This window comes from Cyprinus carpio, unplaced genomic scaffold (assembly GCF_018340385.1).
Source record: "Cyprinus carpio isolate SPL01 unplaced genomic scaffold, ASM1834038v1 S000006728, whole genome shotgun sequence".
Taxonomy (NCBI): Eukaryota; Metazoa; Chordata; class Actinopteri; order Cypriniformes; family Cyprinidae; genus Cyprinus; species Cyprinus carpio.
Genome location: NW_024879331.1, coordinates 433,710 through 446,253, shown reverse-complemented (window position 1 = coordinate 446,253; position 12,544 = coordinate 433,710). Strand labels below are relative to the sequence as shown.

At 36.2% G+C, this 12,544-nt stretch overlaps 1 protein-coding gene and 1 pseudogene across 1 annotated transcript; both read left to right on the top strand.

Moving 5' to 3' along the window:
- Window positions 1-1,067: 1,067 nt before the first annotated feature.
- Window positions 1,068-3,203, top strand: LOC109089246 (protein FAM161B-like). Its single transcript, XM_042755596.1, has 3 exons — window positions 1,068-1,750; window positions 2,008-2,266; window positions 3,077-3,203. Exons 1-3 carry the CDS (start codon window positions 1,264-1,266, stop codon window positions 3,201-3,203), a joined length of 873 nt encoding a protein of 290 aa, XP_042611530.1. The 5' UTR covers window positions 1,068-1,263.
- A 5,221-nt stretch (window positions 3,204-8,424) lies between these two features.
- Window positions 8,425-12,024, top strand: LOC122144583 (annotated as a pseudogene).
- Window positions 12,025-12,544: the final 520 nt, after the last annotated feature.

Here is a 12,544-nt window from a genome sequence, read left to right as displayed (position 1 = left end):
GTTGCCATAGTAACGGCATTACGCTGGTGACTTCTAAAACGCGGCTTCTCTAGCTAAGAAAAAACAACAACAACAACAACAGACAAAGTCAATATCTTGGTAACATGAAATGTTATTTTCTTTCATATATAAATAATCGTTTAAAAACGTTATTTAACGCTATAGTGCTTGCATTCATGGAAATCAGTGCTGTTTGTGGGAACGTTGTTCAGCCAGTCCAATATTAACTATATTTAATGCAGTACAAATATTCCCTCTAGACTCCCAAAATGTTGTTTATAATAGTTTTGCTTATATAGCATGTCATAATAATTAATCCAACAAACAAACTAATACAAAATTACAGTTTGGTGGCTGTTTCTTTCAGCTCCTTTCTTATTTCAAAAGTAAAACAATTCATTAATCCAACAAACAAACTAAATACAGATTTTCCGCCAGATCTCTCCCACTTTAGATTTCTCTAGATCTGAAGAGGGAGACAATGTGCATGTTACGGAAAGCCTGCTGTCCTGTAATGAAGAAAAGAATAAGGCTGAACTATCTCTTGAGTTGCATTTGGAGGCTCTGAAGGCCAAACGCAGGCTGCAGCTTGAGAAGATAGAGCTCCAGCATCAGAATGGCCTGGAGAAGAGGGTCCTTGCTCACCTCGAGTACCGAATGGATACTTAACTCGCTCCCGAACTTCTGCCCCAGGCACCACTGAACTATGAAAATCTCCCCCACCCCCCCAGATCCCACATCCGCAGGTCCTTCCACCACCCCTTCCACTAACATACGATGACATGCACCAGTCACTTTGGTGCAGCATTGGTCTGCTCACTACCTCATCATTCACCATGGAACTGACGTCATTCTACCACCTCATCAGTCAGTTTAAATAAAATAACTGCTCTTGAGCCCTTTTGTCACTTTAATCAGACTGAATAAGCTTTTTTTTTGCACTAAAAATCTTTTTATTTGCACTGTTTGTTCACTGGTTTGCACTCTATCTGCCATGTACCTTGCGCTGCTTTATTTAACTTTATTTTTATTTTTTATTATATGTCTTTTTACATTCCCTTATTGTATAGTTGTATCTTATATTTTATATTTGATCTAGATTTTTAGGCTCTACTGTTTGTAGAGGGGTCTGAGAGTAACGCAATCTCGATTCTCTGTATGTATATACTGTACTATACATGTGGATTAATTGACAATAAAGCACACTTGACTTGACTTGACTTAAATCTAAAATACTGCAGCAGAGTATTAAATGTGATAACGATGTTTGCAAAGGTATTATCTGAAACTTACAGTACATCTTCCACTCTTGTCCTCAGTTCAAAAGTGATTGTGTGGAATTTGACCTCAAATGGAGTTGAGGCACCAAGAACTACTGGATCTAATTCTCTGGGAACGGTGACAGAGAGACAGAGGAAGCCTCTCCCCCAGGATTCACAGAAAGCCGAAGAGGAGGCATGTCAGAAACAGTTTTGTGTTGCCATCGTCCCCGAGAACGTCTCAAAGCCTCTTTATGATGACCTCATCCATGAACAAGAGTGCTTGAGGAAGGAAGGTCGTGAGCAGAGGAGAGATTTCTTCTTGACCACGCAGAAGCCCTTCAGGTTCCACAAGAGGGAGGAGAAGAAGCGAGAGAGGCTGAAGGAGGAGATGGCCTCTGCTAATAAAAGTGAAAAAACAGAATCAGTTTGTGTCAGAAAACCTATACCAAAAGCGGTCTCAGAGCCCAGGCTCTCTGAACAGCTGAAAGGTGCCATTTATTTTAATATTTAATCAAAATAATTTATAATATATTATCTTATATGCTTATGTATGTCCTAAATACCTTATGTAACATATTTAATTGAAAATCTAACATATTTAAAGGAATAGTTTACACAAAAAGTTTCATTTGAATTTTTAATTCGAAAATGTACATTTCATTTTAATTGAATTTATTTGAAACGTTAAAAGATCATCTTTTACTCATCTTCTAAACCTGTATTTATGTGATGCTGGTTCGAGCAGGAGCAGCAAAGGAAGATTGGCATTCATCTGCGAGCTCAGGAGACTCTGAAAGCCTCCTCAGCACCCATTCAAAGGCAGGAACCCAGCATATACAGACCCGCAGTGCTCAGAAGAGCAAAAGCAAGATGCTGGGTTACTTGGACCAGAAGCTGTCCTTCAGACCTAAAACTAACACTGCCGTGCCTGACTTTGACAAGCTCTACCAGGCCTTTCAACAAAAGGGCAATGGAGGCAGCAGAGAGGAGAGATGTCACTCACTGTAAAACCCTTCCAACTGTGCACATTCACACACTACGTCCAGCGCATTCCAGAAGACCCACAATGACTAAAATCAATAAAACCAATTGAAACAGATCTTATTTTCTTTTAGTTAATAATACCATGACTAGAAACTTTTACAGTCAAGATGAATCTGGCAGTCTTTTTTTGCACAGTTGTTGACTTTCCACATTGGCAGATGCGCACAGGCTTCCATTGTTTAATATTAATGCAAATAGCTATTTAAGCATGGTTTTGGGCTAGTATTGTCGGTTCAACACAAGCATCTTTCACAGTGTTTACTTCCACAAAATAAATTCAATAAAAACTGTTAAAATGTATTTAAGCTGGGCTATTATTGTCTTTCAATATGGCTCTTTTTTAAAACAAAATAAATTCAATAAAAAATAAGTACTGTATTTAGATTTAAAGCAATTCAAAAAAGCAAAATATGTGAAATAGATTTTGTATATTCAGAAATATTATCATATTACAGAAATAATATACGTTCACTTTAGTTATTTTCTTTTTTATCTTATGTATTTATCTGTTATATTTTCTCGTATCTATTTTGTAGCATGTATGCAACATACAGCATTTGGGCTTGTTATATGTTTGTTATTTTGTGAACTTGGAAAAAACATATTTTTTGAATTGTAAACGTATAATAGATGTTATGTATGCACATATAATTAATTGGATTTATTCTGATAAAATGAAGCATTGAATTACCCAATAAAATTTCCTTTTTTATTATCCAAATAAAAATAATGACATTTAAAAAATGATGTATAATCTGCCTGTCATCCAGATTGATCTCTGGAGCTAAAGGACCTCAAGGAGCAGGAGAATGCAAAGTGGATGAAGCAGCACAGAATCAAGTCTCAACCTATGAGCAGGGCAGTAGCAATGAGAGCCCAGGCAATGGACCCTCATAAAGAGGTCTACCAAGAGAAACTCAAACAGCACCGATGAGCACTTTGAAAAGATGACTTTATTGTATAAAACCAGCCAGGAATGTAATAACTTGATTATGAGTTCTTGTGAATGTAGGCAAGCTGATCTGGAGAGGATGAAAGATTATCAAAGAGAGCTGAAGGAAATTAAAACATGAGTGACAGCTCGCCCGCACCTGTCTGAGCAGGTGTCACAGGTACACTACTTAACATTTTCAAAATAAAGTAACTTTCATATTTTCACAATATGCATATTCCTAATGCTTTCAGAAAAAATGCCAAGAATAATGTTGAATGCAGATACAGGAATACTTTGGAGCAAGCAGGTCTGGATGAAAATTTTGTGAGATCAAAGGGAGAAACATATTTGGCCATCCATGTGGACAATGACTGTGCGGAAGAGGATCATTACAGCACTGAAAGCGATATATGAATATGTGTTACTGATTATTACAGAGCGGAACAAATCTGTTCAATGCAAAGATTTAACAGTGTGTTAAAGTATTTATCCTAGTTTTGATGAGAGGTTTGACATTACTTCCTCTCTTGTGACCCATTAAAATAAAATCATCTTACTCAATGGAAATACAGTAGATGCGGTTTTGACATGAAAAGATCTGTTTATTATAAATCTTTATTTTTATGATTTGATGTCAGCTTTATGGTCATTTGCAAATATTATGATGTAGCAGTCATATGGACACACACTGTTCTGCTATTGTTTTATTTACAGTGCAGGAAGTGGGGAAGACAGTGTCACAAATGAGGAGGAAAAAGAAGGGAATGTGGAAACCAAAGAGGAAGAGTTGTGCTGACAGAAGTGGCTGGTGGGCCAGTGTATTTCACATCCATATTCCAGACTGTGGTCAGGCAAAAAATCGCTGGCAGATCATTTCAGTTTGAAAAAATCGTGTTATGCATGATTAACATGATTGTACATTTTATATTTCTTTTCATTTTTATTTTGTAGATTTTACTGTATTTTGTATTACTGTATATTGAATCAATGTGGGTCTTGATACAGCTGAGACCTCTTGTTTATTAATGTTTTTTTACGAAAGAGAAGGGATTATGAATGTTAAAGAAACTCCCATATGGGTGTCATAACATTTTTAATAAAAAACAGAAAACCAAAAGCAAGTTTAATTTTATGATCCTAAGAATGGTTATGGGGGCTACTGACCCAACAAAGAAAGAAATAATCAAAAAACACTTGGCAACCAGAAGAGCTGCAGATTAAAAGCAGTATATTTTGCTTGAGTTCTACTAACTGCACATTAAATCATCTTGTAAACCACAAAAAAAAAGCTCATGGGTTTGGTGTCAGGCACCCTCAGGATTTGCAAACAGTAAACTGGGGAAGTCTTGTTTTTGGCACGAACACATCTTCCACCTGGAGGAGTCTGTCAAATGTGGCTTTGAACGTCTGCTATAATTATGAACTATAACTGTCACAGAAACTAGCTTTATTAATGTAACTCCATTTGAATAAATACGCAAATAACATTCTAAGACAACTCTTCTTTAGCACAAGGCCCATCTGAAATTCTCATTCCTGAAGTCAGGCTGTTTTGAGAGTCATAGCACTGGTTGAGTAAACAGCCCTCCTCTATTGGAAAATGAGCTTGTGCTAGTCAGTGCATTTGGCCACATCAAGAGCTTTTTCCTCCAACTGGCTTCTTCAGTCCTGGTGATTTTTTAAAGGAATTAAAGGAATTTGTGTTTCTGTGTAACTGAATTATTTTGAAGATTTTGAGTCATGATTTCTGCTTTTGCTGTTACATGATGATCATAAGATGGAACATAATTAGTTTAAACAAGCCGTGTAGCATGCAGTGTATTTTAAAGTCTAAAATTGCACTTTTGAGGAAATTATGATAGCCAGTCCTGTCCATTTTGTTGTATAAGTTGTATATTTAGTGGTTTAAGAAGTGATGACACTGAAAAATGAAAAGCGTCAACTGCACATTTGAAAATGACTGCCCAATTTCACCTCATGATACCCATTCATTTTACTTTGGAAATACTTTTTTTCTCATGGCTAAATGAGTTAAGGTAGGGTACAGTAGGGCTTTGTTCCTTTTCTTATATTGTATGAGTATACACTCGAATTACGTCTTTCACTGGTAATGGGAGTCAGGGGGTCAAGATTTGGCAGCAGTTTTGTGTGTCATTTCAAAATGACTGTATTTACAGGTTGTGTGTATATGAACATCACCACAAAGTCATACAAATGGGGAAACTTTTGATTTCCATTGAGCATGGAGTTTCAGATTTGGGGCGTGTCAGTGGAAAAAATGGACGGGATGCTGTAGGGGTGCTGTATTTTTTAAGCCAACCCCGAAGTTTGCATCACACTGGATTTTTTGGATCACTGCAGAAATGTAGCTCTGTTCACAACAAAAGTTTATGATTCTTACATGTTTTGTTCATCACGATAATCTTCAAAAATGAACACAACCTTTATGAATTTTAATGCTAAATCCATATTACTAAGTAAAAAGATCAAATTAGGCTAAATAACATCATTACTACTAATTTTCCAACAACTATTTATTTGCAGGAATACATTAAAGACAACAATTTTATACTTGTTTGTAAGATTAGCACCATTTATTCTTGCAAAAAGTATCCTTCTCCAGTTATGACTATTCAAAAAGTATAGCCATGCATTCTGATGAATTATTTATTTATTTATTTATTTTTTTGTGGTTTTGCAAAAATATTATACTATCATGTCATAAAGTACTGGCTTGAAAAATGCTGGAAAGAAAAGAGTTGGAAAATGACTGTTTTGTTATTGTCCTCTTGCATTATTGACAAACTATTTTCCTGTTTGACACTGTAAAGCTGCTTTGACACAACCAGTATTGTATAAAGCGCTATACAAATAAAGGTGACTTGACTTGATACAACAGCCCTCCTGGGTACATATAATTTTATTTTGCACATAGGCATTAGCATCTAGCTAAATTCACTACCACTTTACTTCTGGGTTTATAATTTAAAAAAAAAAAAAAAAAAAAGAAAAAGAAAAAAAAATGGTGTGGCAACTTCACGCCTTGCATTCTGAATATATTGACGTAATAATGCTATCATTCTCAGAAATATATTTTTATTTTGCCTCTGTTAAATATGTAGATTCAATAAAGGCAAACTCAGTGTCCATCTTGTCTGTTTCATTCATGCACACACATCAGTCAAGTCATTTAGGGTGGACAGAACGCTGCGTTTGAGTGACAGCTTCTATCTTGAGCTTTAAGTGTCAGATAACTGAAAGTTCAAGCGCTCCTGCGAGGTCGCCATGGCAACTGTGCTCTCTCCTGTCCACACTATCTTCAAGTGCTTTGGGTCTTGCTGTCACAACCGAATGTCCCTTACATTGATAACATGCTAGATATAGCTCTGAATCAGGTAGGACATAAGGTGCAAATTATTCAGGGAATCCCTGCAAAAATATCATGAAGAAAAATAATAAAATAAACAGAGGATTTGACTAAGATTCCTTAATAAACATTTATCAAGAACTGAGCCTGTTAATTTGGACAAAGGTGACTGATTTGAATTGACCTTAAATACACAGGTTACTACTGTTTATTATGATGTAGCCGGATGCATTTCAGAATGTGCTTTGCGATCCATTTCTTCCTTTCATAACATGATTTCAAGTTCAAGTCATGTTAAATTGCCCTGTAAAAAAATTTCTAAAATAAAGTTTATTCAATAGTTATTTGACATTACACAGTAGCTTTACACAACCATTTGAAAGTTTGATAAGATTCTTAATATTTTTTAAAAGAAGTCTCCCACCAAGTCTGTATAATTTGATCAAAAATACAGTAAAAATAGTAATATTTCAACACATACATTTCAACATATTTTAAAATCTTAATGTCTGTGAAGGAAAGCTGACTTTTCAGCAGCCATTACTTCAGTCTTTCTAATATGATTATTTGAACAGTAGTTTATGTTCAGCAAAGAACATACTTATCAAGAGTCATTTGTTAAAGTATAGGGCTCTATGGAGAAGTTAATGATATTACACTCTAGATGTAGATAGATTATAGATTTGATATATTCTTCAGATGGTTTTGGTTATATATAGTGCACTAGTACACATATGGTTTTCTAAAGAACTAGAGAAAACTTTTTCTTGGAACTTGAAATGTTCTAAATGGATTCTTTATTTAAAGAATGAAGAGATGCTTCTAGGCAGAATGCATAGGCCTACCAACCTTATATGCAGGATTTGTTTATTTGGTTATATTAATTGATGCTGCCTTGCCATTATTTAAAAGGCAGAAGTGCTTTAAAGTCTTTATGTTCTTTCACTCATCTACAAAACAGTATATTCAAATGAGTTCTCCTTAAATGTGTTCTATGATTTTATATGCATACGGTGTGCCTGAAGGTGCCAGACTCTCACCTGTAGGAGGAGCTATGGCTCATAACATGTGCTATTACTAGGAGCAGCGAAGATTAGAGATATATTTCCATTCTGTCCTTATTTACAGTCCATTTGAGTACAATATCACATGAGAGTATTTAGGACAGTTACAGTGTGACTGAATAAAACACAACATACTTTGAAATATTTTTTTAAGTTTTTGTTTCCCCCCCCTTTTTTTTAAAGGAAGATTATCAAAAAGGTTTCCTCATCCTAGTTTGAATGCACATCAAGCAGCATCTATTAGGTTAGATGCAGCAGAGAGGGGAGATGGAGAAGATAGAGGGAGAGAGAAAGAGAGAGAAAGTGAGTGAGTGAGTGAGTGTTTGCATGTGTGTGTGAGAGGGGGGGAGCAAAAGAGGAAAAGAGAGAGAGGAGTGAGAGAGAGAGCACAAACACAAGGATAGCAGGCTTGACATATACATAATCGCAGTGAACAAACAGAAATCCACTAATGCCAGAGAAAGACAGACGAAGCCAGTGAGAGAAGAAGGTCACCTCTAGAGCAGTGAAGGAACGGTACGTCAGCTTCAAACTGTTTATTGTGACCATATAGTCAGGGCTAAGTTAGGTTTCTTATCTTCTAGATGTTGAGTGCATGAAGCATTGGTTGGAAAAGCTTTGCAGTAAAACTGATTTGAATGCACTGCAACTAGATTGTAAATGAAATGTATTTATAGTCCCTCATGCACGCTCCTCTGATAAGTCTTTTTTGTCCTTGGAAAAATATAAGCAATGTTGGCACTTCACAGGGGGGGTCATACCTGAAGACTGAACTCTGGAAGTCTGTAAATGGGAAATCAGGAGGTCCTACTTTAAACAGAAGAAGACATTTTGATGCCACACCACTGAAAGACGACCAGGGAACACACAGCATTACTGAGAGTCACAATGGAGAAACTCTCGGAAAAAGAGAAAGGTCTGATCCGGGACAGCTGGGAGAGTCTGGGGAAGAACAAGGTGCCACATGGAATTGTTCTGTTCACAAGGTAACATATCAGTCATGCATACTCTTTTTGCACCAAGGGATATTGCTATTTAATTTAGCCTGCATGTTTATTTAGAAAGTTTCAAATAGATCTGTGTGGATCAGTATTCATATACATGCACTTTTTTGGGCCAGATGCATTTGTCAAAATAATAATTTAATAAAAATATTTATAATAATTAAATAATGCATTTAAAATAAGTAATGTATATGTTTTGATTTTAGGCAAATAAAGTAATTGGTAATCAAAATGGAATATCCTTGCATTCCATAACTCAAAGATTGTACTCATCACGAAGGTATAGCAATTTAATAAACAAACTAAAGCGTAATTTCTTAAAAGCCATCAAAAATTCCCCGTCAGTCTCCCGCTGTCTGTTCCTCTAACCGCAGCTCAGTAAGAGGCTTGACTTGTTGCTTGGCGACAGGGAGCAGCAAGATCATTTTCATCAGAATCACCTTCTCAGAGGAAAGATGCTACCAAGTATCACATTCCTGAGTATTCCTCTTCAAACTCGCCATAAAGAATAAAAGTGACTTTCTTTGGAAAAAAAAAAGGATACTCTTCAACATCAAATGACTTATATTACCTAATTTAATCATCCTTCTCGTTAAGGAAATGCAATTGTGGCAATTGTGTTTGAAGATTCATGTCAATGTACTGCTTTGTAGTGCTGCCTCATTAAATGTAACATTTCTTATTAGGTTTATTTGAGCTGGATCCAGCACTACTTACTCTCTTCAGCTACAGCACAAATTGTGGAGTTGCACCTGAATGCCTCTTCCAGCCCAGATTTTCTTGAACACGTCACCAAGGTGAGTCCAGAGGTCAAATGTTTAACAATTTGTAAAGTAAACAACTTTTGGGCAGTTTCTCAATATATGTTCTTATGCAATCTTGTGCCCTGGTGTTCTTGTTCTACAATCACTGTTAACTTCCAATGTTCAAATCCAATACTCAAAAAAAAAAAAAAAAAAAAAAAAAAAAAAAAAATTTATATATAGTATATATATATATATATGTGTGTGTGTGTGTGTGTGTGTGTGTGTGTGTGTGTGTGTGTGTGTGTGTGTCTAAAAGTACCGAGGATAGAACAGAAGGTATTCAGGTAAGTTTTAAACTCAAGACAAGACATTCCCTCTGCAAGCTCGCAAACATATGCTGCTTGGGGAAGTAAACATTTGTTGTTTTTTTCTGGTATAATTTTAATAAAGTCATTAAGACATGAAGAAAGCATATTGTCATTTTACTGGCATATTTAGAATCTTAATACTGGCAAAGCATAGGGAATATTTAATATACATACTCTTTATACACGTAAGTGGTGAATTAAAAAATAACATAAGTAAACGTTTAATAATTATTGTGCATTAAATTTGTGCCACTATTTAAAATGTGTTGGAGCGGTCAGTTGAGCAACAAGATCATATCATATCTCAATTATTAAAAAGGATGCATTTTGTGTCCTCGGTATACATTCAAGTTCTTTCAAGGTAGCCTGGCAAGACCGTCTTCATGAGAAACAAGACAACCAGAGTTTTTTTAGAACTGAGAAACAGCCTTGGTGTGGCGTTGTTGGTAAAGTAGTTGATGGGGCCGGTAACTTAAAAGTTGGTTGCTCACAAAGAGTAAGGGATATGTTTTTAAATGGACATTTTAATCCTAATCCCTCACCTACAGCAAAATTGCCTGAAAGCTGCACTTGCCCCCATCATATGTCGAAAGATTGTGACTGATATGTTTTGGTTGTTGTGTGTTGCACCACAGAACCACATGGTTCATTTAGGACCAAGGTGTCTGATCCTGCTCCTGGAAGACCCCACTTCTGCAGAGTTTAGCTCTAAACGCTGACCTATAGCGAGACTTTCAAGCAGGTGTGTTAAAACAGGATGAAGCTAAACTCTGCAGGAGGTGACCATCCAGGATTGGACACCCTTGATTTAGGCAAATGAACACTACTATAATGCTTCTTTCTATTGAATAATTTTGACTCAACGTCTGAGTTTACAGCCATGTAAACCCAACTCAGTAGAGGTTATATATCTGTCCAGGTGATGCTAGTGATCGATGCAGCTGTGAGCCATCTTGATGACCTACATACATTGGAGGACTTCTTGTTGAACCTGGGCAGGAAGCACCAGGCAGTTGGGGTGAAGACTCAGTCCTTCACTGTGAGTACACTTTGCCTGCATGGTTTAGTTAAGATGACTGAAATTATATATAGCAGCCATAACACTCAAACATCAAAGATGACGATGAGATTGACAATGATTTTTGGGGAGAGTCACAGTGATTTTTCAGACCATTGGTTTGATTGATTGGGTTCTTTCACATGTTCTTTAGTTGGTTGGAGAGTCCCCTCGTGCTTTATATGCTTCAGTCCAGCCTGGGTCCAGCTTACACGACACCACTGCGCCAGGCTTGGCTCAATATGTACAGCATGGTGGTATCAGCCATGACCAGAGGCTGGGCCAAGAATGGCGAACATAAGTCCAACTGAGAAGGAGGTAGATGTGAGATTCACACTGGAGGTCACAAACTAACTTCTCAAAAATCCTTTCGAAAAGTAAGGGGCTGGGATATGGGACCACCATTGGGAAAATCAGTGCAGCTGAGTTGTATTCTGACTCACTGAATGGTCCTAGCTTTGGTAGCTTGGTTTAACTGTAGACTGAGATTGTAGATGAGGTTGAGGTGGAGCTTATTGCAGGACATAGACAGTTTATGGTTGAAGCTTCAAAAGCAAAATTTGCTTTGTACATACAGTAATGACTAAGTACATATAGTAATGACTAAATGTATTTCCTCAAACTATCTTAAATGACTGTCTTGATGTGTTGATGTTTCGTGTGAGCGTAAAACAGAGGTTTGACTATGCACATGTGAGCTTGGTCAACTCGAAAAAGTCTTATTCTGATGCCTCTTGGAATCAGTTTAGATAAAGGCCTTTAAAGCCACTACAATTTGAACCCTAAATGACACAGAATTAATTCTATACTCTCGCCTGTGCTGTGTTATTTTAAGTTTACTGTAAGTTTAGTGATGTTCAGTAAGTTATCTGAGCATGAACATGATGATAGTGTCCAAATGATAGTGTCAAAGACAATAAGCAATCAATAGGGAAATTTTTTTTTTTGATGCCATCCAAATGTTCATGTGAAATATTTCGTTTGCCACATTCTTCAACCATTAACAGTATTTCTGGCGATGAAAGTAAATGACGAGAACTGTTACATCTGAAATAGCTTTTGGAATTTTTAGACTGTTAATTTATGAACCTGTGCCATGTCATAAGTTTACATTTCCATTGTATGGGATTACACTCAACGCACACTACTCCAAGGTTACTTACGAAAGACATGTGTAGAGTTACTTTCACATAAAGTGACTGTTTATATCCATAGTGACTAGATGATTTTGTTCACCTATTTACAATTGTAGATGTTTATAATGCTAAATGACCCGGTCCAGTGGTGTTAGCTATGAATAAGAATTTTATTTCACAGTTTTTCGTTAGCAAATTTTTGTGAATAATATTTTTTAAAAATAGTAAATTGCATTAGTTGGCTTATTACAACCTTGTAAGTTAAGAAAATACACACTCTTATCTAAGATAAGAATATTTGTTGCCATAATTATGAGCTATAGAAAAACGTTAAAAGCGATGATAACCTTTTTGCTGCTATTCAATAGCTTTGTAGAAATGCTTCTTGATATTTTCTACATTTAAATGGTTCAGGCCAAGTCTTTTAAAGTGCGTAGAGCTGTCACAGATATTGAAACTGCTGGTATGTTACATTTTACATGTTAGTTTATATGACAATACCTACTTTAGGTATAGCCTTTTTCGGTATATTTAGGTGTATGTGGATTGATTATTTCATTTT